At 41.5% G+C, this 24,694-nt stretch overlaps 1 protein-coding gene across 1 annotated transcript in view; it reads left to right on the forward strand.

The window, feature by feature from the left end:
* The first annotated feature begins 19,712 nt into the window (after positions 1-19,712).
* The window catches only part of LOC109033553 (lachesin), a 519,756-nt gene continuing 514,774 nt past the window's right edge, over positions 19,713-24,694 (forward strand). The window contains exon 1 of the mRNA XM_072299865.1: positions 19,713-20,779. Coding sequence (XP_072155966.1) covers positions 20,686-20,779 — 94 coding nt within the window. The 5' untranslated portion in view covers positions 19,713-20,685. The remainder of the gene's footprint in view (positions 20,780-24,694) is intronic.

The following is a 24,694-nucleotide window of genomic DNA, read 5'->3' on the forward strand; positions in this document are numbered from 1 at the left end:
ACTTTTCCGGAAGTTTGCCTTACCATAAGCTTTCGTTTGAGCCTTGTCTCGTTGACCAACTCGTGTGTAATAGTCTGTTGAACCATGACGATTCAGTATTTCGTGAGTTTAGCGCATAAAAATGGAAAATTGGCAACGCAGTACAGCCTAAACGAGGTTTCACTTCAAGTTGAAACTTTTCCTGGAAGTTTGCCTCACCATGAGCTTTCGTTTGAGCCTTGTCTCGTTGACCAACTCGGGTATAATAGTCTGTTGAACCATGATATCAGTATTTCGTGAGTTTTAGCGCATAAAAATGGAAAATTGGCAACGCTGTACAGCCTAAACGAGGTTTCACTTCAAGTTGAAACTTTTCCCGGAAGTTTGCCTTACCATAAGCTTTCGTTTGAGCCTTGTCTCGTTGACCAACTCGGGTGTAATAGTCTGTTGAACCATGACGATTCAGTATTTCGTGAGTTTAGCGCATAAAAATGGAAAATTGGCAACGCTGTACAGCCTAAACGAGGTTTCACTTCAAGTTGAAACTTTTCCTGGAAGTTTGCCTTACCATGAGCTTTCGTTTGAGCCCTGTCCCGTTGACCAACTTGGGTGTACTAGTCTACTTATGCCCCGGGCTAATAGTCCAATATCCTTGATTTTAGCACATGAAACTGGAAAATTGGCAACGCTGTACAGCCTAAACCAGGGGGCACTTCAAGTTGAAACTTTGCATGGAAGTTTGCCTTACCATAGGCTTTCTTTTGAGCACTGTCCGGTTGACCAACTCGGGTATAAAAAAAGGGGCGAAAAAACACCTCTTTTTGGCGAGGCTCTTTTCTACCTACCTTGGGAATTGAACTCGGGATCTACCTAACACTAACCGACGACCCTACCGATTGAGCTATAGCGATCGATGCACGAAAGTGACGCAAAAACGGTATTTAACGTCGATTTGAACGGGCCGCTAAGATATTTTCAATCTACCTGGATTTGTCCGTGTATTTAGTTTACTTTACTATATTTTTTAACTATATTTTATCGTTTTACTTTGTTTTATTTCCTTGTTGTCTCTATTTTTTCTTCACTCTATTTTATTTTTTCAAGCACTTCATTTTTTTTTCTTTAATTATTTACTTATCATTCCTTTACTTTGTTTTATATTTACTGTGATTTCTTTTAATACTTCATCATAATTTTTGGACTTCACTTTACTCTTAAAATTCATTCTATTCTTTAACATCATTTAGTTGTTTCCCTTATTTTATTTTTTTCTTCATTTCCTTGCTCCCTCTAATTATTTACTTCAATTTAGTCTTTGACTTCATTTTATCATATATTTGATTTACTTTATTTTATTTCTTTTCTATTGTCTCTGTTATACCATAATTTCGACTATTCTATTATTTCCACTATTCTATTATTTTTTCTATTTTTTTCTCTTTAAATTTTTCATTTTCATTCTGAGAGTGGTAGGCTTAAAGGGGAGAAGAGACAGTATATAGCGCTAGTGCGAGGGAGAGAAGGTGCGCGTGACTCCTAGCCGTACTGCAGCTCCGCGTGCGGAGTGCTTTGACTACACATGCGACACATCTCAGCACCTATGCGCTGAACCGCACTCCCGTGTTCATTCTCACTCCGGATTTTCCGTCGGACGGAATCAACGATTTTTAACAGTGTATTTTTCATCAACCGCTGAGTACTCGCGTGTATGCCGCGTTAGGAGAATTAGCGTAATTTTTGATGTTCTCACAAAACTGCTGGAAAATCGCGTGGTTGTCGCCAAATAATAGCGGAGATTAATGTGTAATTTCTTATTTTCTTAAGAAAATCTTTGGAAAAATCGCAAACATGTCAGGAAGAACAAGATATTTAGGTCAGCTCTCTTTTTACTTATAAATTCCAGATTTTCCGATCAACGTTAGGTGGTGTAACACAGGGAAACGTACCGTTTGAACCGAAGCCAGTATCGAAATTAATTGACGAGACACGAAAATAGCTATCTTGCTAACTGATCAGTGGCGTGGCGTGAATTGCGATGTATCGATTGGTTTGTCATTTAAACCTATGGTAAAGAATCGATTATTAAGGTGTTCGATCCTTTTCCATAGGTTTAAATGACATATCAATCGATATATCGCAATTCACGCCACGCCGCTATGACTGATAAAGAGGCGGAGACTCTCTGAAGACTCGCCCTTGATTTAAAAAAGATTAAACGGATCTGAAGGGTAGAGATTTCCAGGCTACGGTTTTTAACTCGTTATTTTGCTGCAACCCCACCCTCATCTTGTCATTGATGTGATCTTTTTCTGCCCTATTTTATCCTTGAATGTTTTTTCTCTGTTTCAGGAGTGCATGTCGCCAACTGTCAATCGGTATGTATCCATAATATTCATTCTTGCATTTCCAAAATGATGAGTTAATCTCTAACAGCTGTCTGTTCATCTAAAAGACTAATAGTTGTGGTCCTATAGTTAAATGTGGAAACTACGCTTGCAACTATTCGAACTCTGGAGTAGGTATGTGGTATCACGCGAAAATAAAGGCAGATCTTGGCTTTAGCCTGTCTCAGATTACTGACGCTTATGAATGCCGTGATGCTCAGATTATGAACACGTGCTCTTTTGTGTTTTTATCAAACCGCTAGGCGAAACCGCGTATTTGCCGCGATGTTACGATGAGAACAGCTTTTATGATTTTACAAAACCGCTGGAACAACTGTGTATTTTGCGCAATATTCAGATGAATGAACTTGCTTGAAAAAGAACACGAAGAGCCATGCACAATATTGCCTGATTTTGGGCCCCTCAAATGGACCACTAGACAAGGTACGAATTTAAGCATTCTGATACATGCCTCTTCGCCAGAATTTCACGTAGAACACGATTCGCTCAACGAAAATTACTGAAACCAACTCCTAACGAAAATATTAACGTTTTTATTTCACATTGGTTACGAGGAATTGAACTGCTCGCTCATAGGAAACTCAAAGCTCTATACGTGAGTCAAATCGTGCACTACAACGGTTTCAGCAAACTTCTCAATCGAGCAATGTTCATTTCCCACCGTGTGTTGTTCTAACTATAAACAACTTGCTATAGCTGAGCCAAAGCGTCAAGTGTGATGACCAGGGAAGTCAACTCGGGAGTTTCCGTAGCGTCTCGGGCCAGAGCGAGAGATAACATCGCATCTGTCCTTTTTTACAGCTAGAAACACTTGTCTTCCCGGCGGCAGGGACAGTGCGCTGATTCAGCATCCCCCACTGCTGGCCCGCGGCGCTCTGGAGGCGACGAGGTTCCCCGGTCGCGACTGCAGATCTAGGTGGACGAGAGCTTCCGTGGCGCACGGAGCTCGACCTCGGGATAGGTTTTCTTTGTAGGATTTGACGAGTGAGATTGAAAGGAGCGTCCGTGAGAGTCGGAGCTGGTTTTGTAGGATTTGGTCGGTTACGTCGGATACGTTGGTTGATTTTGTCTGTGTAGGACTTAGTAGATTTTTCTTGTTTTCACTATCGCCTTCAACGGTTAGTTTTACCCCTCCTTTATTGGTCGTTATTTTTCCTATCTTTTTTTATTCTCGACTTGCTAGTCTTCTCTTCTTTTTTTTGTTCTCCATTGTCAAGTTTTATCTAGCTCCCCCTGTGTCTTTTGAATACAATATCTATTTAGTTTACACACATCAAGTCTCTTTCACTTTGTTCATTCTGACTCTTCCCATAGTTCTTTTTTTTCTCTCTTTCCCTCTCCTTTGACTAAGAGCAAGAGGCACGGTCTGGCCGTTGTCTTGATTGGTCTGGCCAGTCAGCCCCAAGGGATTTTTTTCCATTCTTTCTCTCTTTGAAAGGAGAAAGAGGCGCAGTCTGGCTGTTGTCTCGATTGGTCTGGCCAATCATCCCCTTTCAAAGGTTTCTCCTTCACGACTATCCACCTTTTCCTTAGGGCAAGAGGTACGGTCTGGCCGTATCTTGACTGGTCTGGCCAGTCAGCCCTAAGGGTAGTTTCCATTCTTTTTCCGAACAAACGCAAGAGGTACGGTCTGGCCGTATCTTGACTGGTCTGGCCAGTCAGCGTTTGTTCATCATCTTTCCCTTCACTACCCCCTTTTTCCCCTAGATCCCCCTGCCCTCTAGAGGGGGATATTATCTTTTTTTTTTCTTTCTTTTCTTTTTTTTTGGTCGCCACACAAGATTGAGGTTGTCAGATATTTATATCGCAGAGACTGTCATGATAACGTTTAGCGCGAGATGCGAGTCACGTAGAGCATTAAGTTTTCATGTGCGGGTGGTTTGAATTCACGCATCAAGAATCATTAAATATCCTCGTCAGGAGTCGATTTTGGTAATTTTTGTTGTGCGCATCGTGTTCTACGTGAAATTTTGGTCATGAACCGTGTATCAGAATGCTGAAATTCGTGCCTTGTCTACTGGTCCATTGGGGTCCCTTTGAGGTTGTTTTCATCTTTTGGATGACCCCATACTGCCTATACGTGCACTGAAATTTAAGATTGAATACACGAACCGTTTTCGCGATATTGAGGGAGGGAGCAAAGTCCCCGAGTATGACTCATTTCTGAGGGTATTTTAATGTCTATATCCGACCGTGACATGTTGCTCGATCGAGATATCGAAGCGCGGTTTGCAGCGATTGTTCCAGATATTTCTGGGTACAAGTTTTTACATCTTTCTCGTACGTCTACCTGGTTATTCCCGATGGGGGGGGGGGGGGGCTAACTGCAGGTTGCCATATATCACCGTTTAATAATGACGACTAGTTTAAGTTCATAATGACGAGAAATTGATACCTTGGTCGTTAACCGGTCGACTGGGATGAAACTTGGTGTGCCTGGATTTTTTGGCATGGGAAGAACGAATCTGACATTTAAAGTGCCAAAACTATTGTGCTACTTTAAATCTGACTGCCATTAAAATGGCGGAAAGCGCCGCATCTTGAAAATAGTGCAATATTTTTGCATTTTGCCGTTAGATTCGCTCTTTTAAGAAACCAAGATGATAAATTCCCGCCTTTTTAAGGCTGCCATATTGAAAATGGTGTAATACTTTTGCATTCCGATGTCAGATTCCTTCTCTTCGTGCCAAAAAGCCCTTAACCCCCCTTTGAAAAGCCACTCACAGGTTTTCTGAAAAGTTTCCTGGGATTTTCTCGATGGTTTTCAGTTAAATCACGGAGAATATTGACGCGATATTTCCATTCGTTTTATATCTGTTCTTTTCTTTTTTTCTGGAAACAATAAAACACTGTCCTAGTTTTTGAATCAGTGAGTTCGAAAACACACCAACTCGAAAAAGAAAATTGTTCAGGAAACACCTAAAACTGCGCAGCGGGCGCAGAAGTTAGTTTAAGAAAAAAGCTTTTTGGCGCCACAGGACAAGTACGTAGAGACTTTGTACAACACCAAGTTGAAATCGATAATCCATCATGTTTGATGACAGAGAATTAAGCGGTTAAAAATTTCCGAGTTGGTGTGTTTTCGTTCTCACAGACTTTCAGATACTGATTTTTCATAGTCTGCCCTGAAAAATTTACATGTTTTGACCTGAATAACGCTTGAATATTTATATAATAACTTGTTGGTACAAGGTACACTGAACCGAAAAAAGAAAACCGCAAGATTGGATGGCCACCCGTTTCCCCTGAAATGGCCAAAAATTGGTATTTCCAATGCAATACTTCGATTTTTCCCTTTTCCCGTCGCTGTTTCGAGCACTTCCGATTGCAAGTTCAAAATTTCCTTTTGCGTGCAGATGCATCTATCCGTAAGGGTTACTAAACCGGAAAAAAGTGAAAATCGAAAAAAAACCCGAGTTTGTGTGTTTTCGAACTCACTGATTCAATTAAGATGCGTATTGCGGGGCTCTACCGTCAGTAAAAACCGGAAAATGTCGGGATATCATGGATCAGAAAATTCTAAGTCTGTCACGCAAGCATTTTTAACCATATGCAGTTGAGCACGTTCAAAGTGAAACTATTTATTCAGTTCACCATAAATGTCGGTTTGTGAAGTCAAACTAGTGTCTATTCATTCGTAGCCAAATTCAGAAAATTGTATTTAAATTTTATGAAAAATCAAGAAAATATGAGGAGAATGCGCAATGTAGTCAACATCTTGCAAGATACCAATTTTCCGCCATCATGACGGCCGTTATTTTGAAACTGTTATTCATGGGAACTTACTCCGGTCATCGCAAAAAGTTAACTATTGTTATGTTCTTTCTAATTCAATAATAAAAAAAAAGTCGCTTGGATCTAGAATCCAGACACTTGATAACATTAACAAGAAAAAATACTCTTGCTTAAATCAAAAGGAAATCCGCTCAAATGAAGAGGCTTGGTTCTTGATTAAAGCAAAAATCCGATTGAAAATTTATATTTCTTTGAATGGCCAAATGAGGAATTCATAATTTTGAAGTGGAATGCATAAGCCCAAGACGTCATTAGACATGACGTATTAGGTCACTTATGGCGCCTAAAAATTAGTTGAAATTTTTAAGATTTTTACATGAGATGAACAGGATTTTTAGATGGCCGCCATTTTGAAACTTTGGATGACTAAGTTATGAATTTTTAGGTGACCCCTTTTCCAGCTTACACTAATGCCTGTGCAAAACTTGGTGGTTATCCGAACAAAAGAGACGTGAAGAGGTTTTGAGCAGCTAGATTAGGGTTTTGACACACTGTGGGCCGCACTGTTTAACGCGATATTCAAACTTGCGGCGTCAGCGGTTTTAAACTTATGATTTTAAAGTTTTTGAACAGTTTGTTGGAATTATTGTCATTTCAAAATATGATTAAACAGTACTTAAAACCCAACTAATCTTCTTCTCATCATATACATATTTTTAAAAAATTTTAAATAGAAGCAGCATACAAGTAAAACGACCTTTACGTGTAGGCTCCCTCGTTGCTCAGCGATGTATTGGCGTGATCGTTTGAACTACATTTTGGTATTCGGAACTACAATTTCTGGCTCATCTGTGAAAAATACTTGTGTGCATCAGGAATCTGATGACAAATACATTATTCCTAAACTAAGCCAGAAATTGTGGTTCCTAATTGCAAAACGGTGTTCATTTGATCATGAACCCTTTCGAAGGGTATGGATTCGACGAAGCGGAGGGAATATATTAAAAATGTGAATCTATCGATTTGATTCGATCGAACATTTTTTGAAAAAACTGTGTCGATTTGATCGACATGAATCGATCGAAAAGTAAGAACGCGAATCTATCGACTTGATTCGATCGAAAAATTATTGAAAAAACTGTGTCGATTCGGTCGACATGAATCGATCGACAAACCCGTGAGTGTGAATCAATCGATAATGTCCGTGAATCGATCGAATCGACACAGGTTCTTCAATAATTTGTCGATCAAATTGGTGTCGATCATAATATCAAATTTCCAAAATTCGTGAAATGGCACGCTCACTCAGGCAAAACAAGCGCCCATGTGGTCGAATAGTGGTACATCATCCCCGAAACAATATCGGCTTAATGCTCCCCGTTATTAAATTAATAATTTTTTGTGAAGCATCTAGACCCGTGACTTGAGTCACGGGCTTTCCGCTAGTATTATAAATAATCGACTATTAAGGTGTTTGTTTCGAACATTCTGGTTACCGATCCTTTTCCATTGGTTTAAATGGCAGATCAATCGATTAATCGCAAGGCACGCCACGCCACACCGAGAGCTACTTTGTTTGCCAATTATACTAGATATTTTCTTATCGGCTCATTCGTAATTTTTTTTTTCTTAAAAATATCCACAAAATGAGGAAATTTTTTGTCTGAAAAATTAAAAGCCCCACCATACCAGCGGCTAAAAACCGGTTCAAAGCGGCAACATAGCATCTTGGGGGCGGTAGCAGCGAGACCCGAGTGGGGGGGGGGGGGGTGTGGTTACAAACAGAGCTTATTAAGTACACATCTGAGTCCAGGCCGCCTTTGGCGGGGGTTCGGGTGGGGGCGGGGGAGGGCCTACTCGATATTTAAAGCTCATTTCCCTGCTAAAGGTGTTTTTAATGCGATGCAGCTCTGTTCATCGCAAATTGCTCCCGGTGCCGCAACAGAGCGAAGCTCGGGGGAGGAGCGGGGGCGCGGGTCGCCACATCGATGTAATGTATCTCTTTTTGATGGCTTCGTCATTTCGGCCTGGATCCGAATCCGACGCGAGGGGTTAAGAGTTCGAACCCCGCTCTCCGCCCCGACAGTCGCCTTTGTCTGGCTAACCTCTCGCTCCGTGTTGCCGCCAACGTCCGTGGATTTGCGCCTCTTGTTTTTTTCTGATCGTGAGCTCTTCTGTCGATCTCCTCAATTTGGACTACATTTTTTTTTTTTTATTAAAAACCATCACTTCTAATTTTGCGAATTTCTTCAAATGAAGATAGGTATTGAAAAAGTACTGAATTCTTCTGTCGAGGAGGACTTGATTTTTTTGTCAGCCAGTTCCACAAGTAGTAGACACATGTATACTTTGTCTATCGCCTTGTCTATCAATTTCAATAGTCGGCCCATTAAAAAACCACCACTTCTGATTCATTTAGAGTTGTTATTTGCACCTTCCTTATGCCTGATATCGTCCCCGTCCGGACTAAGTATCACAAGCGCCATGCGATGGTTAAAAATTTCCGCATCCGTTTTATTTCTTCTCAGAGAAATTGTTCAACGAAGCTGTCCGAAACGTTCACTGAATTTTCCTCGCGCTGCTGATAAAATTCAGTGAAATTTTCAAACAGATTGGACACCAATTTCTCCGCAAAAAAGTAAAATGGCGGCGGAAATTTTGAAACGTCGCGTGGTGCTTGTGATACTTTGGCCGGAAGGTGACGATGTGTGAAGTGACGGTAAATTTCGAAATTTTGCGAATTTCTTCAAATGAAGATAGGCACTGAAAAGTGCTGAATTCCTCTGTCGAGGAGGACTTGATTTTTTTGTCAGCCAGTTCCACAAGTAGTAGACACATGTATACTTTGTCTATCGCCTTGTCTATCAATTTCAATAATCGGCCCGCTAGCGTAACACATGGACAGCATCCACTTCCTATGTCGATACGTCCCTTTTCGGGGCCAATTGAATAGAGGAGACAATCCCGGGAGTGACGTCACGCCCATACTGCCGTGCTAAGGAAGGACGCCGTATGAACATTCAATAGTTGCCAAAATTCCTTCGATAAAATGTTTATTTTTGAGAAAAATCATGAATATTTTACCTTGAAATTTTCAGAAGTTTCAAATCAAATTACAAACAAAATTGTCTGAGAAATCGGTAGACAAATATTCAAAAATGGAGATGTTGCATGTGTGAGGAATTTGCGATTCGACCATTGATTCTTATGTAAAAGTTCGCGGGAAACACGATGGTGCCTCTGGTTTTCTCTAAAAGTAACTTCCAAGCTCAAAAAAAACTCTCAAGTTAAAGCCAAAATGGAGGGGATATCCCACGCTATCTTGAGAGTCTACCTCTACATCAAGACAAACTCTCCATGCAAAGATAGGGAGCAAATACATTAACAGGGCTGCCACTTTAATTAAGTACTCCAAAACTGAAAACACGGCAACCCTGCTAATGTATTTGCTCCCTGTCTTTGCATGGAGGGTTTGTCTTGATGTAGAGGTGAACTCTCAGGGTAGCGTGGGATATTCCCTCCATTTTGGCCTCAACTCGAGAGCTTTTTTTGAGCTTGGGGGTTGATTTCAGAAAAAACCAGTGGCACCATCGTGTTTCCCGCGAACTTTTACACAAGAATCAACAGTCAAATCGCTAATTCTTCACACATGCAACATCTCCATTTTCCTGAAAATTATTCATTTGCCAATGGAAATTTGGTGGCAACGCCTGAGGGCTCATATGACGTTTTCCTTAGCACGGCAGCATAACTGCCGTTCTAAGAAAAAACGCCGCATGAACCCTCAGGCGTTGCCAAATTTCCATTGATAAAACGCGAATGTCCTGGTAAATTTATGAATATTTCTCTTCCAAATTTTCAGATAATTTTGTTCGCAATTTCGCCGAAAGTTCCTGAAAATTTCAAGGAAAAATATGCATAATTTTTCTAAAAAATAAACATTTTATCGAAGGAGATTTGGCAACTCTCGAATGTTCATACGGCGTTCTTCCTTAGCACGGCAGATAATAACGTCGTCTATAGACGCTATTAGTGCAACGTCACAGAAAAGCGATATATATCGATTTTTTCGCATTGGTAGCATTGAAAGAGGTTATGCCAATGTTATTGTTTGGATCCAATTCGATATAATGGAGAATCCCTATGATGACGTCGCCACTAATAGCGTCTATCGGGGCGAGGGTGTCGGCAACGCGGGACGGCAATAGGTTTACGAGGCGACCGCGATACCGGGGCGAAAGATGCGGCCGACCGGGCGGGGGCGGGGGCGGCGGCGTGGGAGGGGGGTTGGGGGAGGCGATTTGAGACGCGGCCCGGCCCGCGAATGGATGGACATAAATTGAAGTGAACTTGGTTGTGCACTTATCAAGCTCATCTTGGAATCGGGCGACCGGGCCCGGCGATCGGCTCGACTCCGGCTCCCGCCGCCGGAATAACATCATTACCCGCCGACTATCAGTTATGATATCGGCAGCCATCGCACCCCCTCCCCCTCCCCCCGCCCCCTCGCGCGCCCCAGAAACACAGCAACACATTAGTTCGGGCCCCGCGCCCACGCTTGCCGCGTTGAACCCCAAGAAACCACCTATTAGACAATGGATCCTATTCGACAGTGGCTCGATCTATCGGTTGGCTCAAAACAATAAAACATCACCTCAAACAATTTTTATTTTTTATTTTTGCAGGTTGTTTGGCGTCTATTCCAGTTTAGGAGTCTACGCAGCCATCAATATTAAGGTAAGGGGATTTTTGCACATCCATGCTCCGGCTTTCAAATTTTCAAGGTGATTCGATGCAGGCCATTTTTTGTGTCAAAGCGACGTGCGATATATCGCATCGATTTGTTCCATAATTTCAGCTACTTGTCATTTTTTTCGAATTTTGAGATTTCACTTCTATTGTCATGAGACTGAAAACCTCATGTACCAACCTTGACAATGAAATCCAACGGAATAAAGGTGTGTTTTTTTTAGAGGGAAAATATCGCATTCGAGTGCAGTTTCGATATCAGTATCTAATGTGATATTTTTCCTCTCAAAAAACCACGCCTTTATTCCGTTGGATTTCTATGTCAAATTTGGTACATGAGTTCTTCAGTCTCATGACAACAGAAGTGCGATCTCAAAATTTGAAGCAAAAATGACAAGTAGCTGTCATTATGGAGCTAATCTATGCGATATATCGCACGTCGCTTTGACACAAAAATGGCCTTTATCAAATCACCTTATCTGTTTCTACCGATCCACTCGTCAGTTCCTTAAAAGTTTGTCGCCACGAACGGGATTCGAACTCGGGACCTATTGGTCTAGAGTCAGAGGCGCTGACCAAAATGCTGCAAATGAGACAGTTCCCAACAATTTGACTTTTTATTGCCATTTTATACTCATTAGAATAAAAAATTCATCACAAGAAACCCGTTCCCTCGGAACACTCAATTGACTTTTGAAGCTATGTTTACATCTGGAAGCAGTCGATATCGATATGATGTATCGAGTAAGATCCATACCCAAGTAGCATTAATCGCGGTGAGTTGCAATGAATATATCGCGATTTTACCGAACAAAAACGCGTGATAAATTGAGATAACATTTCGATTTCATCGAACGCGATTTTATGGAGATAAAATTGCGACAAGATGGAGGATAATCCCTCAAATGTTAATGATCGTAGCAATTTCATTGCTTAAAAATCGTAAAAAAAATCGCAAATTAATTTCAAAATATTGCGATTTTCCGTTGAAAGTTGCTACTTGGGTATGCGATTTTGAGCATTATGATACATGTTAACTGTAAAACTACTAGACCAATTATCTCGGTTTGAGGCAATGCAGACTTCCTGTCACATTTTATTTTGCACAAAAGCATTCTTGGAAAAACTACTGAAAATCCCGAGGCACAGATTCTCGACTGGGGAAACTGGCTCAGGATTGTGGATTCTTCGAATTTTTCCGACCAGTTGCACCGTCTCATAATCTATACCCGGATCGAACTTTTAAACGGACTTTTCTAGCTCTGGATTCTCAGTCTCTCATTTCAGAGGGACAATATCTGAGATGCAGCTATATTAACGTCTAGGATTGATTTTTGCCTAATCGCGTATATGAAGGCGAAACGCGGCGTGTTGCTCGTCATAAGTTTTTTGGATCTCGCGAGTCGCGCTTTACCTCCTAATCGTGTGCAGGATATCTGTGATGAAAGTTGCGGCGGATGGAATTGAAGGCGCCTTTTTATCGCTTTCAACTCTTGGTCACCGAGTCAGTCGGTTTCGCGCCCCCGTGAGGCACGATCATTATCATACAGCTTCTGCACTGTGCAGTGTGCAGCAGTGGCGAGGCGTGAATGATCGATTTATCGATATATTTCCCCCTTTGAATCTATGTTGAAGAATCGATTATTGAGATGTTCGCGACGAACATCCGTTTATCGATCCCTCTCTACAGGTTTACATGAAAGATCAGTCGATATATCCCAAAGCATGCCACACCACTGCTGTGCAGTTGTTTTTGGGCAAAAAATTTTAGCGAGCGCTCAATACATTACGTACGACCACGATTAAGTTGAGTGTTTGAGCCCCATCACCAAAATCACCGCTCGTATCTCTTTAATTGAACCGAACATCGAACAACTTTTACATGAAATCAGAGTGATTACACCGCGTTGCTAGATCAGATTAAATAAAAAAAATTTTCCTCAGAAATCAGGACGGCCTAGGGTATTTCCACTTTTATTCCCGTCAATTATATTCATGCGTAAAAAAAGTAAAGTAATTCTCACATTTACGACGAAAATGGATAAGAAATGTAATCTATTCTTTTTTCATTGAATCGTGACACTATGAAACGTCCCAGGTTATGCGTTTAAGTCGATTAAATTGACCCAAAATATGATGAATTACGGCTTCCAGCTATTTACGAGTGTTATTGTACGTCTGCAGCCATATTTTTTGTCCCTCTAGCTGTCCAATCAATGTGAAACGTTCGAAGAGGGTGCATGCATCGTTCGAGGCCTAATTAATAGATTCACCAATATTAATAATTCATTAATTAATAATAATTGCGTGCATCTCATCCTCCAATCTATCAAAATTGCCTAGTTACGAGATAGTGTTTCGCAGCGTGTGTTTTCATGCGAATACGCGGTGCGGAACTAATTACCCGCCTCCGCCGAGCCCAACAGAGTATTTTGATTCACAGCCTTGTTTTTCCATCACATTTCATTATTATGGAGGAATTATTCATTATTATCTCCTTTTATTTTCCCGCTCGAACTTGGTAATGATTTTCATCCCTTGCACCAAGATGATTCTTTGAATTCTTTCCCGTATTAAGATAGTTCTCGGAGGCTGCGTGTGGCTTTACCCGGAGAAAATAAAATTCCAGCTCAGCCGGGTCTTTATACCACCACCGCATTAAAAGTTTAGCTCAATGCCAATTAAACTATTTCTTTATATTAACATCGTTATACATTTTTCAGACCGATTTTCCATGAATTCAATCCGCTCACTAAACGGATATTCAACGGGAATGCTGAAATTAAGATGAAACTACTTTCAATAGGCAGTATTGATCCAATGTAAACTAAGTTAAAAATACGGCTTTGCTCCACCCTGTATTGCCTTTTTGTTTTTTATTAATGCGGACAGGGTATTTTCCCCCATCAGTTAAAGAAGTTTAATTTACTGAAGTTAAAATCAGAGTCTCTTACGAAAGAGACTTTTGATCATTTTTTTGTAACCACGATTAAAACTTTCTGATAAAAAATCGAATCTTTTACAGTGATGTTACTATTGATGAAAAAAATTAAATAATACCTAATCCGTACAAAGAGGGAAGGTCTTTACATAGAAAAACTTCGATCCAAATCAAAATTCAATACTTATATAAACCTTATAACAACTATAACGATTTTGCCACTATTAAAATTCTGATACAGCGTCATAATACAAGCTAATGTAAAATTTCTTAATACTGTTATGGTAGAAGAAATATATAAATAAAAGGTAAACAAATTAAAATTAATTTTGCAACGTTTAAAAGCAATCGAGCAAAAATTGCAATGCAATCTAGCAAACGTTGCAATGCAATCGTACAACCGTTGCAGTGCAATTATGCAAAGTTGCAATGCAATTACGCATTCATGTAACCTCGCATTGCCTTTGTCCCACACCCTTTCTACAATTTTTGCAACATGATATCACCGATCCCTCTTATTTTTACGTTCCTCCTAAAACAAAACGTTCATGGGATATTCTAATATCCTCTCACCGGTGACTGTCACAGCCACGATGAGCGGGAGACTCGCTGTTGAGTAGCTCTTGAAGAGCAAGCTGGGGGGGGGGGGGTAGGGGGTTAGGGTAGGTTACAGTATGTAGCGCGAGAGGAACAGTAGATTACGTAATTCATTTCATTACGTTGTACGTTCCTGACTTCGACGCTCCATTATTGAGTGACGGCGCGGAAGGGTGAGAGAGCGGAGCGGCGGGCGAAAGTCCGGGGGGAGGGGGGGGGGGGGGCAAGCACTCTCTTCAAAGAGAGGGTGATGTACTCGTGGATGCAGTCAATAAAGGAGGTGAAGACATATTAAAGAGATATAATTCGACAGATAACACGGCTGATATGCACTTGGGAGCGAGCATATTGAAGGAGATAAAATATTAAAGCGGCGCGTTGTGCTGTCGCAGCAGGAGTTGTTCGGCAGGGGCAGGCCCGTAATTGCGTGGAATTTCGCCCCTGGGAGTTCGTCCTTGTCGTAGGCAAACATACTACGAGAGTCACCGGCTGCCGCTCAAGATCCGTAGAATTTCGAGGTGTGGAAGTCGTGCGTCGATGGGTCTATACAGGGTGTCGCGGGGTCAAACGGCCCACAGTCGAGCGAGTCAGTTGAGATCGGACGTGAAATTTTTTACGATAACTGCAAATTTTTATGTTGAATTCGTCACATTTAAAATTTCAAGGGAAGTCGTGCGTCGATGGGTCTATACAGGGTGTCGCGAGGTCAAACGGCCCACAGTGGAGCGAGTCAGTTGAGATCGGGAATGAAATTTTTTACTAAAACTGCAAATTTTGATGTTTTATCCATCACTTTTTAAATTTTAAGGAGTGCCTACGGAGGAACCACTTTTAAAATCTCAAAGTTACTTATAAGCGAAGTTATAAGGTTTTAAAGTTTCCGAAGTTTGTCCGACTTCCCCTATTAACTCGTTCCATTGTGCGGCCTGACTGCAGAAAATCGTTCGGTGGGTTAAAATCGATTTTTTGTTCCTTCATAAAGTTTTTATTCCAGAATGCCCCGAGTCTTAGCCACGGCCCTCAAAATTTGCGAGAGGTTTTTCGTTTCCTGTCAATGAAAATTATCCGTGATTATGGCCTAGAATCAGTGAAGAATGGCTAAACTTTAGAATTTTCCGCGCTAAATTTATTATTTAATTAATATAAAAAAATTCTGAAACTGAATGGGAATTGCGATGGATTATAGTATAGAATATAGAGGTCTTTGATTTTTCAAAGTGCAAAATTTGCTTTGACCTAGTAGGTGTTTTTTAAGGCATAGTTTTTTTAAGTTTTTTTCCCCTGCTTCAAATAGCCCACCAAAGCCAATCCCGCGCTTTTTAGTCCCGGCCCCCCTCCGTCCCTACTGAACAACCAGCCCCAGGCAATCATTGTTTGAGACCATCAAACTCGGGTTGCCTGACAGGGAATCGAACCCGAAACCTCCCGATCATAGAGCTAGCGCTAAAACCACTACACCACAGGAGGCCGATTTCGATATTTTTAAGACCACAGTGATGAAGCGCGCGAGTTTTCACCCTCGGCACCTCGGTGATTTGCGCTCGAGAGCGCGGTGGTACCCCCTAGAGACTGCTCCAAGGGCTATGCCCGGCGGGAACACGCCAGGCGAACGGGAGGGTGTTTGGAAGGAAGTCCACTTTGATTCCTTACCGGGTCAGGCAGCGGTCCGGTGGTTTCTTGACAGCGGTGTCTTGGTCTTGGTGGTGTTTCCAGTCTAGAGCAAGCGCAAGCGGTCCTCCTGCTTGTTTGAGCGCTGCTCGACGAATGCTAAACACTGGGAACCTCGCTGGCTTTTTATAATGCCAGCGACATGCAAAAGAGAGGGGCGAGAGCCAATGGGAGAGCAGGAAGAGAGGAACTTACCGATCAGGTGACGGAGATGCTGGCTGCTGCAGAAGGTGCACGGGAATGACGCAATGACGTGGTCCGTTACCTGTTTGCCGCGAAGCCGAGCCTTGACCTCGGGCCATCGACGGAACGCGGTGCCGCGAGTAGGTGATAAGATGGACCCGCGAGCGTAAACAGGAAAAGAAGCGCGTGGCTTCAGCGGCACGTGCCGGCCGGAGGGACCCGCGCGGAGTTGTCAGATATTGGGGACCCAACACACAGAAGAAATTAGCACTGTACTATGAGACGGAGTGACTTACCATAAGTTTTCGTCCATAACAGTGGCGTGGCGTGCTTTGCGATGTATCGATTGATCCGTCATTTAAACCCATGGAAAAGGATCGATAAACAGGGTGTTCGCAACTAACACCTCAATAATCGATTCTTTATCATAGCTTCAAATGGGGAAATATCGATAATCGACCATTCGCGCCTCGCCACTGGTCCATAACCTTCGCCGCCAAAAATAGGGAATAGCCAAAGACATAAAGACGGAGGGCTAAAAGCGAAAAATGAAGCTTCTTTTCAACCACCTCTACTATTGGCTAGAGGATTGGCGGCGAAATCGGGACAAGTTTGAATTCAAATGTAGGGCGGGAACTGAATAAAATAATTGCGGAAACAAAGTATTCTAGGTTGATTTTTGCCCAAATTCACTTACCCACTCATATTTCTTTAACTTTAGGTTAGCTTTGGTCTGTCGTCGACCGATTAATTTCATTTGGGAGTAACGGTCATCTAGAACTGTAACGACCTGTTTGAACCTGCAGAACCACCATGAGCAGAAGAAAAACTAAATTTATCTGAGATTACTGCCTATTACCAAGCAAGAGTAGGTGTAATACAATAGGACGCAGTCCCAACTTACTTAATATATTCGTTTTAGGCATTTAAAATACGTTTCGAAGAAGAAATATGGAAAAATTAAGAGGACAAGTTCAAATCAAATTTCCGTTTGCCGCCATGGATTCCCGCGCTCATTTACACACTCACACAAGCACCCAGCGCCAAACCAGGCTTCACTTTTTCCCCGTGCTTTTAGATACGAGCACTCCGTCTTTATGTCTTTGGGAATAGCATATTATAGTCCGGCCGTTTAACTCCGGGACACCCTATAGAGTGTCGACAAGGTATGAATTGATGCACTGCATTATACATGTTTCCCCTCGCACAAGGAACAACCTGCCCTTCGGTAGGAAAGGCTCATAAAAAATTTGTCAAGAAATTGTGATGAACAGGCGTAAAGAATATTAAAAACTTGTTCGAGTGCCCGCTCTTCCACTAGCCATGCACTTAAAATATTCTTACTTTAAAAACCTGGAGGAAACCTGAAGATCTGAGAGCATGTAGTAAATGTTAAAAACTCATCAAATGAGGAAACCTGTCTTTGGTGCTTTTTCAAAGTTTCCTTTCTTCAAAATTTTACAAGTTTTATCAAAGTGAAAGAAAAGCGACGGATCAATTTAAATCATTCATTAAAAGTTTATGAAATCTTATCGAAACCGTCGCCAATTTTTAATAAAATTTATTCATGATTTGATACATTTTTGTATCAAATCCGGAGCTATAAGTTAAACAAAATTGCAATCAATTTTGTTTATCAACATCTTGATCGAATTTTCATCACTCTATCAAATTCGTCAAGGGTTTGTTTTTTTTAGTTTTTTTTTAGTTTCTAATTAGTTTTTTTGCTTTTTTTGTGTTCTAAGTCTTTTAAATCATTTTTTCAAGCTTTTGTTCCGTAAGCATAAACTCAATTTCGGAAGTCAGACGTTTGCGTTACATTAATCATTCAAATACGGCGCGTGGCGTGAATTGCGATGTATCGATTGTTATGCCATTTAAACCTATGGTGAAGAATCGATTATTAAGGTGTTCGCTGCGAACACCCTGTTTATCGATCCTTTTCCATAGGTTTAAATGGCCGATCAATCGATATATCGCAAAGCACGCCACGCCACTGATCCAATGCTAAGATCACAGATTAAATATCATGCTTAGGAGTTGATGTCAGAACTTACCGAAGACCACGCGTTAACGAAATAATCGAACCAATCACAGGAAGCTGAGTTCATACAATGAAATTTAAGATTACGTGTACGTGTTTACAACAATAAAACCATTTAAACAGCGGGTAACAAAGCTAAATTTCACGAATAAAACCAAAATGTTTCGGCTGAAAACTCAGCTTTCTTCAGTTGGATTAAATAAAAGGAGAAAAATGGTAAAAATCTGAAATAGTATACCTGGCTGTGCCTTTTAAAGGCTATACCTGGCCGTACCTGTATACGTGTTTGGCCGCTTTGCCTTCAAGTAGAAAGGTAGGCCATCCTGCGTACTGATTGCTGAAATGATCATCGAAGTAATAGCTCATAAGTCGCGTGTATTGTATCAATGCAGCAAGCTATGCCAAACTTCAACTTTGACCAGCTGCCCTAACTTTAACGGCGTGTTTTTCTGTTGGAGTCCGCTCCGCTCTTCCGCCCCATATCCGGCTTGATAACATTGCAATAAAGATTAAGGAAAACTCCCACTAACTTTCAATACATATGGGTAGCGCGTGCCGTCAAATATTGGAGAATGTAATAAAATAAAATAGTAACAACCTGCCTCTTATTTTCTTACTCTTTACCTGCAAAATCTTTCCTCTCGCCTCAATCTTTTCTTGGACATCTTTTTCTTTTCTTTCATTTCTTTCTCCCAATCATTCTTCCGCCTACATATTTTGTTTTGTATTTTTTTCCTGTTCTTTTTTCTATTGCCCCTCTTTATTTTCTTCTCCTCTTCATCATCTCTATCTTCCACTCCATGCATCTCCTCCTTTGCCATATCTTACCTCGTCCTCTTCTTCTTCGTATGCATTTCCTTTACTCTGATTCATTTTCATCATCAGCTTTTCCATCTCTTGTTTTTCTTTCTTCACTCGTTGTGAAAAATTGTATTATCATAAAATTCAGCTCCCCATTCCAAAAAAAAGGCGAAAGGGACAGAGGTGGGGGGAGGGGGCTATCCATTTTCATCTTATCCTCTTCACTTTCATCATCATCTCTTTCATCTCTTTGTGTTCTTTTCGGTGTTTAATAAAAAAACCGAGTCAACATAAATTCGGCCCGAAAAAGGAGGAGAGGGGGCGGTGAGCGGGGCGAGGAGCGACTAAATAGCCCTAAAAGCAGCCCCCTTTGGCGCGCCACCAATGATTTTCGACTCATAATTGGCCGGCGTAAAGGGACTCCACCTCAGCGGTGCCCTAAACACGGGCGGCTGTCACTACAAAGGGCGGCTTTATTTGCGGCACTGTCTCTTCGCCGATGAGGGCTGATAAGCATCCTGAAGCAGTAGCCCCCGTGCATGCGCAAAGGCTCCCCCCCCCCCCGTCCCCCGCGTAGCTCCGGCGTCGCGGGCGTCGGCGCCACCCCGGCGCCGCTCAGTTTGCGTCTTCGGCCCGCTGGAGCCCCGCGTCACGCTGTCTCACGCTTTTTCCACGCTCTTCGTGACTCCCAACCGTGATCGCCCTGCGTGATCGCACTTTCGTGATTGTAGGCCTCTGATTGCAAGACCCGAAAGTCTCCGATCGCCCCGACTTTGTACAGAGAAATCAGTGCTCGCTCTTGCCGTGACTTCCGGGCCCGCCTCCGGTTTTTGCCGGGGATCAGTGCAGTTTTTTCCGGTTGAATCTTTGTGTTGCGTGATCTGAAACGTCTGGACCGGTCGAACCCGCAGACGAATAATAATCGAGTGGAATCTGTGTGGAATCCATACTGTATGTGTGCTATTTTTGGTGCTGATCAGCGGTTTTAAACCTCGTGATTTTTTTTTTTATCCGTTTCATGGGAATCTGGTATTTTGTAGTATTGCATAATACGAATCGGAAAATTTGGCAGGATTAATCTTGATTTCTATCAATTTCGCCAGACGGGAGTGTTTTTTGGCATTTTTGTGAAATTTTACCGCGAGTTAGTTTTTAACCTCACTTTTCAGCCTCTCTATAACTTTCTTCGAGTCGCGCGATCCCATCACTGTGTAACGAATGAATCATTCGACAGCCCAAGCTTTTAAAGCCCGGGAGGTTGGACCCTCCACCATGGCTATAGAGAAAAACAGTAGTAAGATTAATTAACCAGCCAGGTCGGCCATTTTTACTTATCCTATGCGGGAACATAAATTGGCGTGTATAAGATAAGAGGAAATAAGCGTCCGAATTCGCGTTCATGACAGAAGGTGTTAAATTGATTTGGCCTCTCGGAAAACGAGGGATGTTAGTTTCCCGCAGGGTGGAATTTACTTTTAAAGATGTGCCTTTTGTCTCGCGGTGTGTTGTCCTCGTCGGTGGAGAGGTGTGCGGCGTGCGGTCATAAATTGCTCAACTAAGTGCGTGTCGTCTGCTGCTCCATCATGAAGCTGTTCAGCTGCCTTCAGCGGTTACCGCGGATAACAACTGTCATCACGGTCATCAGTTGGAGCTGCATCGTTCTTCAGCTTTGTTTAGGTGAGCACTCGCTTGCATTCGAATAGGGACTCAGGGCTGTACTACCGTGCTGAAGAAGAACGCCGTATGAGCCTTCAGACGTTGCCATATTTCCTTCGATAAAAAGCGAATGTAGTGGGGAAAATTGTGAAATTTTTCCTCAAAATTTTCAGTCAATTTTGTTTGCAATTTAATCTAAAGTATCTGAAAATTTTAAGAAAAAATGTGCGTAACTTTCCGCACAATTACATGTTTTATTCAGTGAAATTTGGCAACTCTCGAATGTTCATACGGCGTTCTTCCTTAGCACGGTAGCGTAGTCGTTCCCTGATTCGTTGCTTCCCGGAAGAAAGAACGTAACTCTTTTCCAAGGTTGCAACATTTACTCAAGCAATTCAATTTTCTGCAAGGATGTGATGTATCCGTGCAGTTTCCCCCCAAAATTTTTCTCATTTTTGAATGAGATCGGAAGAAAAATCAGTGAAATTTTCAGTTAGAAATGCCTAAAATTTCTCTGGCAAAATTAACAATTTGTGAGGGGAAATTTGGCAGCACTGAAATGTAGTTACGTTCTTTCGTGAGGGAAACGAGGAATTGAACAGCTCTTTCCGTTAGGAGACCCCGTTACGGATTCTGGTTATGAAGCGTCATGGTTAACATCATGATGAAGAAGAGGTTGAAAAAATCTTCAAAACAATGTCAGAAAAAGGACAAATTTTGCAGACTTAAAGTATAATTCAGTAATGAAACTATGGAAATGGATTCTTAAGAGGAGTAACAATGATTTGCCGTAGAAAAAGGTGCAAGTTACACATCAGGAAAAAAATTCTCTGATTTTGATAGTCTTTATGGTATCGGGTACCTTCAAATGTACAAAACTCGCAATATATTTTTTATATAACTTGTACTTTATGCAGCGTCAAATTATTTTAATACCTTTTAAGGATCCATTTCTATGGTTTCAATGCTGAATTTCACTCGAGGGTTGCAAAATATGTAATTTTTAGGATACTGTGTTGAAGATCGCCTTAAACCCTCCTGAGTCATAATGTTAATCATACGTGGTCTTCGAGGCCGAGGCGTTACGACTATGAATATAAACATGGCGGGTACTAAGGAGCCGCTTATAAAAAGCGTAACTTTCTAGGGAGGTAGGAACTTTGAGCCCGCGTAACGGGTGCGTTACGTGCGGGAGGGGCGTCAAGGTTACGTCGCGTATTGCTAAAAATGCCAATTTAAGGGGAAATTTCGGTATAATTTTGGTAATATTTTTAGGTAGGTGCAGATCTGTGTTACGGATGCGCTGGGTTAACAAATCAGATCTTCAGCGTTATTCATTCTATGAACGACCCCTAATGGCTATTTTGCTACAGGATAAAAGTTACGTAATAAAAGCGAAAATAGTCTTCAATTTGTTGCCAACAAGAATTTTCTGTCGAGCCAAGGAGAAATTATGCCTCTATCTAGAGGAAATCTTCTTGACGGTAATTCAAGTCTACTTTTTTCCAGTTTTGTGGTCATGGAATCGGTTCACTATCATGAGCTCAGCATAAAAGTTAATGAAAATCAATGAAATGTGTGCAAGCACCAGTTAACCCTACAATGTCTGTAGAATTACGGTAGATAGTAGTAATAATAATTATTGCGTGCAATAATCACCGTTGTATGGCTTGTTACGATATTCTGTTTCATAGCGCGTGCTCACGTGACTACGCGGCGCAGAAATAATTACCCGCGCTTGCTGAGTCGAACAGAGTTAGGTTCACAGCCTTGTTTTTTAACACATATTTGTATCATCATACCCAGGAAATAATTGGACGTATTCATGCTAAAAGGAGCTCTGTCTGTCATGTCAACTCTTTTTCCTCTATAGCTCTGGTCAGAATTTGCTTCTGCCAACGTTATAACATAAAATTCTCGCGGAAGTTCCAACTTTAGTATAATTGAAGCTTCAAGCGATCCAAGGATCCATTAAAAAGAGTAAAATACATTTTGGTAGTAAGCACAATGGGTCAATTACGCCAGACATAAAATGGACCGCGATGAACAGAAAGAAACCAAGCCACATCAGCCATTGCCAAATTTAACTGGGCAATTTAATTTTTTACGAGAGAATGTTTCTGTGGATTCCTTTGAAAATTTTAAGGAATTTGCTTCGTACTATGGAGAAAATTCGCTGAAATTTGCACGAAAATCCGCACAACCGTTTTCATGTAAAAAATTGATTGCCAAATTATTTGGCAATAGCTGGTATGGCTTGGTTCCTTTCTGTTTAGCGCGGTTCGAATCGTGTTTTGATGCTTGTTTCGTGTAGATTGGGTGAAAATAATACCTAAGATCCGTCCACACAACGACTTTCTACGTTCAATATTCATAGAGATATCCCACTTTGAAAAATTCGGTTAATGATGTGATTAACCGCGGAAAAGATATTGTTTCTTTCGACTTGACTTTATCAATCGGTGAGATACTTATTTGCTTTGATTACTGAAGGTAGGCAAAAGCAAGTTAAAGGCAAGGTGGAAGAAAGAAAGGGATGATGATTTCTACTTTTATGATTTCTAGGCTTTTCGAGATTTATGATCCTCATAGATTTTTCTTTAATTTAAACCTTAATTGATTTCCTATGTTCTTGATCTTATTATTAAGAATTTCTGAGTTCTGGTGTTAAAATTATTTTCTTTACCGCGGTGAATGGCACAAACCGAATTTTTCAAAGCGGGATATCTCGGTTAATATTGAACGTAGGAAGCTGCTGTTTGAACGGATTTTATTACTTTTAGCTAATCCACAAGAATCAAGCGTCAAAACACGATTCTGTGACCAGCGCAATCGATCAAATTCGAATTTTCAGCTATTTCAATGGGCGTCAGAGTAATAGTTTTGATTTTCTCCGTGAACATTTTCACATGGGTAGGGAGGGCCCAGACTGTGCTGTCGATTCAAACTAGAGACATTCGTCGTTGAAACGAGACGATTATGAAGACGAGAAGTTAACGTTTAGTTTATCTCCGCGTGATGTATTCAAGGCACCTTCAATGCGACGCTAATGTCAGCCTTGATCACCGGCAGGAGCTGAGCACCTCACGCACCTCGCGATCGCGACAGCTGAGCCAAATTTTGAGGAATCTCGCCCGAGAGAGGCGCACAGTGGATCAAGTCAATCACAGAAGTCGGACATACATTTTTGACTAAAACTACAAATTTTGATGTTTGATCCGTCACAATTTGAATTTTAAGAGATGCTATAATGTGAAAATTCCACGAGAAAACCAATGGAACCACTTTTAGAACCTCAAAATTTTGTATAAACGGAGTTATTAGAGTACCTTTATAGAAAGAGTACGGACAACTCGATTTATGTAGCTCTTAGGGCACAAAGGGCGACAACGTGTAAAACGAAAATCACCCAAAAAGTGCCGCTGCCAATCCATGCACTTGAAAAATTAATTAATATGGCCGACACCGCATTGTAAACAAGCGTTTTTAAGGATTAAGATTTTGAAACTGAGAACATCAATGCGAAATCAAAGTCTTATACGTGCTTTTATAATTTTTGATCAGTGTACCTACTCACGCAGTTTACTATTGTAAAGATTAGTACCACTGGATACTTTGATTTCATAAGGTTGGTTGCCCTGTTGGGCATTACCTGATCAAACCTAACCTCCAAATTTTTGAGTTGTCCATACTCTCCCTATAAAGGTACTCCAGGAGTTATGAACCCTTGAAGTTTCCAAATTTTGTCCGAGCTCTCCTATTGACTCGATCCACTGTGGGGCGTGCAGGAAGGGGGAGGGTGGGGGTAGGAGTGAAAGGGGCGGGGGCGTCGAGGGTTTTCCGGAAAATCCGGTAACCCTGTCGCGAGTCTCGACGGAGAGCAGATGAGCCCGTGCGCCGGAAATTGGTTTCCAAGGCGCGGTTTCGTCTGTCGCA

This window comes from Bemisia tabaci, chromosome 4 (assembly GCF_918797505.1).
Source record: "Bemisia tabaci chromosome 4, PGI_BMITA_v3".
In the NCBI taxonomy this organism is placed as follows: Eukaryota; Metazoa; Arthropoda; class Insecta; order Hemiptera; family Aleyrodidae; genus Bemisia; species Bemisia tabaci.